This window comes from Panthera onca, chromosome X (assembly GCF_046562875.1).
Source record: "Panthera onca isolate mPanOnc1 chromosome X, mPanOnc1 haplotype 2, whole genome shotgun sequence".
In the NCBI taxonomy this organism is placed as follows: domain Eukaryota; kingdom Metazoa; phylum Chordata; class Mammalia; order Carnivora; family Felidae; genus Panthera; species Panthera onca.
This window is the reverse complement of record NC_138357.1, coordinates 20,859,440-20,866,127: the sequence shown is the minus strand read 5'-3', so window position 1 is coordinate 20,866,127 and position 6,688 is coordinate 20,859,440. Positions and strand designations below refer to the sequence as shown.

Here is a 6,688-nt window from a genome sequence, read left to right as displayed (position 1 = left end):
AATTGCATACCTCCTTAGTCAATATTTCTTTACTATATCAAAGCAGAAAAGAGCCCAATGACAACATCATCATTATCATCATCATTATAACTTCTAACAAAATAATTAACATGTATTGAATATCTCTAATGCGCCAAGGGTTTTACATACATTATCTCTTTATTTAAAATTTTTAATGTTTATTTTTGAGAGAGAAGGAGACAGAATGTGAGCAGGGGAGGAGCAGAGAGAGAGAGAGGGAGACAGAAAATCTGAAGCAGGATCCAGGCTCTAAGCTGTTAGCAAAGAGCCCAAAGCAGGGTTCAAAGTCACGAACCATGAGGTCATGACCTGAACTAAAGTCTGACACTTAAATGACTGAGCCACCCAGGAGCCCTGTATACATTATCTCTTTTAATGCTCATAAAAGCCTAGTAAGGTAAGATAGATACTAGTATTGCCATTTTACACATGAGGGATTTAAAGATCAGTGAGGCTAATTTACTTGTCTAAGGTCACAGAGCTAGGACTCACAAACTAGTCTGTCCTAGTGTTAATCCCACTCTTTAAGCATAATTAAATACTGCAATTTTTTCAGATAGTGAAAAATACAAAGAGGTCCCTGAAAATTTTGCATATGCAGTGCCCCTAAAGCTGAATATTTCTGAATTTCTCCCTTTTATCCAGATGCCTATCTTCATATAGGCCAAATTGAACTGTGTCCTGTGCAAAAGTATCTACCCTTTCTCAAGGCATTGCCTTCATACTCTAATTCAGATTTTTCTCATAGGATTTCTTATTTGTATTCTGGTTTAAGAATCAAGTCCTTAAACTTACACAAACCACCATTTTGAGCTTCAGTTCTCCTTGGAGAGCATGGCATATAATCAGCCTCCTTAAGTACTTTGAATTAAGTGATATGCAGAGAACAGCCTGCGTTTAATAGATCTCCTTACCTGATCTCAATGGGGCACTGTTTCAGGTATTAAAAAGAAGAAACCCAATTAGCTCTAATTGCTGCTCTCCATGGATGTGTTGCCTTCTCATTGGCAGATGGCAGGCAGCTGGTGTTGTGGGAGAGGCAATAACGCTTAAATTTTCCAGGTGGAGATATCCCTCCCTCTTCTTCGCATTTTTCCCCTTCAATGTATTCTACACCTTACAAACCTCCAAGACCTATGACTCTAGATTTAGGAATATGGGTATTAGAAATTAATGACTTTTTCAGTAGAGGCCAGTCCCATTCTCAGAAAGTCAGGCTACTGGATCTTCCCTTGGCTTGGCTTAGTTGAACAAATATTTACTGGGTGTAGGCTGTATGTCTGGGACTGTGTAGGTGGTCCAATAGTTAGACTGAAGAGTTTTCAAGGTAAATTCATATTCTTTTTGTGCTCATAATAGTGCTATATACATAGTGGGTATTTACTTTAGATTTCTAATTAACATATTTATATGTTAAATTTATATTTAAATTTATATTTAACATATTTATGTATTAAATTTATATTTAACAAATGTATTAAAATATGAATAAGTGAATACTTCAGGCTGCCTTTCCAAGGACTCATGGCAATGCTATTCTCTGACCCTCGAGGAAATGCTGAAGATTTTCTACTCCTTACCACAAATTCTACTGTCAAATTTGCCCTAAGACAATCTCTGATTATAAGAACTGGAAGTAACCTTATGACATTATATAATTCAGCTTCTACTTTAGGCAGGTGAACCACTACCCTGCAGGATAAATATCAGCATTATATAATAGAAGAACAATTTACTAGGAGGCAAACAGAGGTATAACCATCCCCTAATTAATTGTGTGACTTAAGTTATTTAATAATCTTATCTTTTTTATTTATTAAAAAGTGTTTTAATTTTATTTTGAGAGAGAGAGTGAAAGAGAAAGGCAAGGGCAGAGAGAGAGAGAGAGAGAGAGAGAGAGAGAGAGAGAGAATCCCAAGCAGGTTCCGTGCTGACAGTGCAGAGCCTGACACATGTCTTCATCTTATGAACCTTGAGATCTGAACCGAAATCAAGAGTCTGATGCTTAACCAACTGAGCCACCCAAGTGTCCCAATCATTTTATTTTTAAGTGTTCATTTGAATACCCATTCTGTGTCAGGCCCTGTTCTAGGTGCTGGGAAGATTTGGAGATGAAAGTGGGTTAGAGACAAATGAAATGAATAGGACATACTCTTTGACTTTAAGGAACTCATTAAGTGGAGAGAAAAGACACATATGCAAAGAATTACTGTATAGTGATCAATGCTAAAATAGAAATATATGCAAAGTGCTTCAGTAGCATAGGGAAAAAGAAGGCCTAACTTTAGAGGGGTGGTGAAGGATCAGGGATGTTTCACAGAATTTGCAACACTTGACCTCTGATACTTGAGTTAGGCTTGAAGGATGGAAACAGGAGGGGAAATCCAGGAGAGGTGAGGCAGAGGTAAAAAGAAACGCATCATGTGCAAAGTCATGGAGTCATAAAGAGTATGAGATCTTCATTCTGTTCTTAATTGGGGATCCTTGTGGCAGAGGTTGATTAAACACAAGAGGGATGTGGACAAATTTTCGTTGCAGGAAGATCACTCTAGTGACAGTGTAAGTAAGAGCCTAGGAAACCATTCTCATTTCATGCCCAACCTCTTGCCAGCCTTTATGGTTGCACTACCATAGGGGAATGAGAAGAACATCAGATAAACAGCTTGTACTTTTCCCCATTGGTTTTCCATTATAGATATGGGAATACATTGCTAGGCATTGTTATGCTCAATGGATATTGAGCTGCCCTGTCTTGGATGATAGTAACGAATGTTAAATTTAACATCTATGCTATTCACACTTTTTTGATACTTAGGGCACTGTGGGGGAATACAGTAGTAATGACAAGGTCCTTGCCCTTAGAGAGCTTGTAACTTACCTGTGAGAGAAGAGAAGTCTCCTCAGTGTCTAGAGATGCTTCCATGCTACTATATAAAAGTGGGCTGTTTACACTCTGGAAAACAGTGTGGAGGTTCCTCAAAAAATTAAAAATAGACCTACCCTATGACCCAGCAGTAGCACTGCTAGGAATTTACCCAAGGGATACAGGGGTGCTGATGCATAGGGGCACTTGTCCCCCAATGTTTATAGCAGCACTCGCAACAATAGCCAAATTATGGAAAGAGCCTAAATGTCCATCAACTGATGAATGGATAAAGAAATTGTGGTTTATATACACAATGGAGTACTACGTGGCAATGAGAAAGAATGAAATATGGCCCTTTTTAGCAACGTGGATGGAACTGAAGAGTGTTATGCTAAGTGAAATAAGCCATACAGAGAAAGACAGATACCATATGTTTCCACTCTTATGTGGATCCTGAGAAACTTAACAGAAGTCCATGAGGAAGGGGAAGAAAAAAAAGAGGTTAGAGAGAGAGGGAGCCAAAGCATAAGAGACTCTTAAAAACTGAGAACAAACTGAGGGTTGATGGGGGGTGGGAGGGAGGGGAGGGTGGGGGATGGGTATTGAGGAGGACACCTTTTGGGATGAGCACTGGGTGTTGTATGGAAACCAATTTGACAATAAATTTCATATTTAAAAAAAATAAAAATAAATAAATTTAAAAAGTGGGCTGTTTAACAATTCTGTTAGTCAGAGAAAGACAAAAATCATATGATTTCACTCATATGAGGGCTTTAAGAGACAAAACAAATGAACATAAGGGAAGGGAAACAAAAATAATATAAAAACAGGGAGGGGGACAAAACAGAAGACTCATAAATATGGAGAACAAACTGAGGGTTGCTGGAGGGGTTGTGGGAGGGGGGATGGGCTAAATGGGTAAGGGGCATTAAGGAATCTACTCCTGAAATCATTGTTGCACTATATGCTAACTAATTTGGATGTAAATTTTAAAAAAATAAAAAATAAAATAAAAAAATTCTACTTCTTGTACAATTTACAATGATATGTTAGACTTTGATGACTTTTCAGTAAGTAATTTATTTACATGATTCCCACCTCAAAAGGTACACTTCCACTCCACCTAATTTCTCTTCTGAGAAGCAATTAATATCACTGAATTCATATTCCTCAAGTCTATACATCTATAATTAAGTATAAATATTATTTGTTTTACCTTTTGTTACACAAATGGTATCATACTATACACACTGCACTACACTTTGTTGTACTTACAATATACCAGGGAACTCTTTCCATATTAGCACATGTGGAGCTCACTCATTCTTTTATGCTGTTTTTTTTTTGTTTATGGATGTACTGTATTCCATTGTGTGGATATAATTTAACCTATTGAGCCAGTTAAGTTGATTTTAATCTTTTATTTTAATAAATAATCCTGGAATGAGAAACTAAAATGAATTTTAATCCCATGACATTTTTAACTCATGCATTTTTATCAAGACTTTAGGTGGGAAAAGGAGACAGATTTGGATTTAGATTGCATTACATTATGTTTCTACTCCTTCTCACTTCACATCTAACTCATGTTTTCCTAAGACAAGTCATCTACAGTAATGTCCTCTATGGTCCAAGACAACCATTTTGGGCACTCCTAGATTCTGAGCTCCCCTGAGTTAGTGGAAAGATCATGGATTTGGTGCTAAACAGACCTTGGGTCCAAATTATTATTCTGGTATTATTACTGTCTGCCTGGATTGTTTTGAACAAGTGAATCAATTTCTGGGACTCTGTATCACTCTGTTGTGATATCTGTAAAACTGGGAAAATAACAGTAGCTACCTCACAGTGTTGCTATGAGACTTTAGCACAATAGTCCATGCAAAGAACTTAGCACAGTGCCTAGAACCTACATAATATCCAACAAATCAAAGTTTAACACACTTCTTGTTCGTTAATGTGGATAAAGTTGATGAAACAAAGGAAAACTCATCAATTTCGTAGTAACTATTCTTGACACTGTAGAAAGATTTCCACTTTGCCAGAGTTTTCAGAAAGTGCCAAGAACAACTAGAAAAATCAAACTTTCTTTTAGTGAGGTCTACATTCCTCATTTCACCAATTTTCCCAGAGCTACTTTTACATCCTTGTTTCTTAGGGTGTAAATAATAGGATTGAGAGCAGGGGTGAGCACTGTATACAGAAGGGAAAGCAACTTCAATAAGTCTTCATACTGTGGCCCTGATGGGAAGCCATAGACAATGCCCAGTGTTCCATAATACAGACTGACCACTATCAGATGGGAGGAACAGGTGGAGAAGGCCCTCTGCTTCCCTGTGGTAGAAGGGATCCTCAGAATGGTGGAGATGATGTGAGTATAAGATGCTAGAGTTAGCATGAAGGGGCCAAGGGCAAATAAAGAGGTACATATAAAAGAGGTCATCTCAGCTACTTGAGTATCAGTGCAGGCCAGTTTCATGATGGGCTTCAAATCACAGAAGAAGTGGTCAATCTCATTGGTCGTGCAGAATGTTAACTGAAAAGTGAGGATCATGAGAAGGATGGGTGCCAGAAATCCAGCCACCCAAGAGGCACCAGCTAGCTGTAAGCAACCCCGGTAGTCCATTATGCTGGAGTAATGCAATGGGTTACAGATGGCTATGTAGCGATCGTAAGACATTACAGCCAGGAAGAAGCATTCTGTGGCTACTAGAGCAGCAAAAAAATAAAACTGGCAAGCACATCCTGGGAAGGAAATAGGCACGTGAGCTGATAACAATGTCCTCAGCATCATGGGCTCAATGGTAGTGGTGTAGCCAATCTCTAGGAAGGAGAAATGGCCAAGAAAGAAATACATGGGGGTGTGAAGGGAGTGATCAGCTGACACCACAGTTAAGATTACAATGTTGCCTATGACAGTCACCACATAGATGACCAGAAATAGCCCAAAAAGAAGAAACTGAAGGCCATGAAGATCCCCAAAACCCAAAAGGATGAATTCTGAAATTTGAGTCATATTTTCTTCTTCATTGCTAGCCATGACTTAGATCTAAAAATAAAAATATAAATATAAAGAATGACCATTGATCAAATATTATTTTTGATCAAACTGCTTAGAAGCATCATACATATCAAGCATAGTTGCCTTCTTCTGGAAGTTCAAGATTCTTAATCTCAATTAATAAATTTGACCACAGTCTCCCCAAGATCCATTTGGAAAGCTAATCCATGACTTCAATTACCCCATAATATATAGAATGTATGGGGCCTTGAAACTGTGACTGTGACACATAAATATGCACATTTTTCCTGATATTTATTAAAAAAAAAGAGGGAAAAGTGTTCTATCCTTGGAGATATTATTCTGTTTTTTTTTCCTACAGTTTTCCTGGTGTTTTTATCAGTAGTGACTATTCTGAATCACTTATGTGTAAATTGTGTAAGGTCTATGATCAAATCTGTTTCCCGTTTTAGAAATTCCTTACCAATTAAATTATATGAATTGAAATTCGTTATGTCGAAGGATGTTTAATCCTTAAAATTTATTTGATAATAAGTTCTCTAAACATTACTAGAGGAAGCATAGTGGCAAGAAAGGGAATTACTGATAGTAGGGTGATGGTTAGTTGTAGTAAAAAAAGTCCTACCTGAATTCAAATTCCAGCTCTGCTACTTAATGGCTGTGTGCCCTTGAGCAAATCACATCACTTATCTGACAGCCAGTTACCCCATCTGTGGAATAGCATATAGATTTGTATTACATGTTTTTTACAATCACTGGTCCATATTAGTTATTTAATA

At 37.5% G+C, this 6,688-nt stretch overlaps 1 protein-coding gene across 1 annotated transcript; it reads right to left on the bottom strand.

The window, feature by feature from the left end:
- Positions 1-4,997: 4,997 nt before the first annotated feature.
- On the bottom strand, positions 4,998-5,903 carry LOC145713699 (olfactory receptor 10A4-like). The gene has a single exon (XM_081792596.1). It carries the CDS (start codon positions 5,901-5,903, stop codon positions 4,998-5,000), a length of 906 nt encoding a protein of 301 aa, XP_081648722.1.
- Positions 5,904-6,688: the final 785 nt, after the last annotated feature.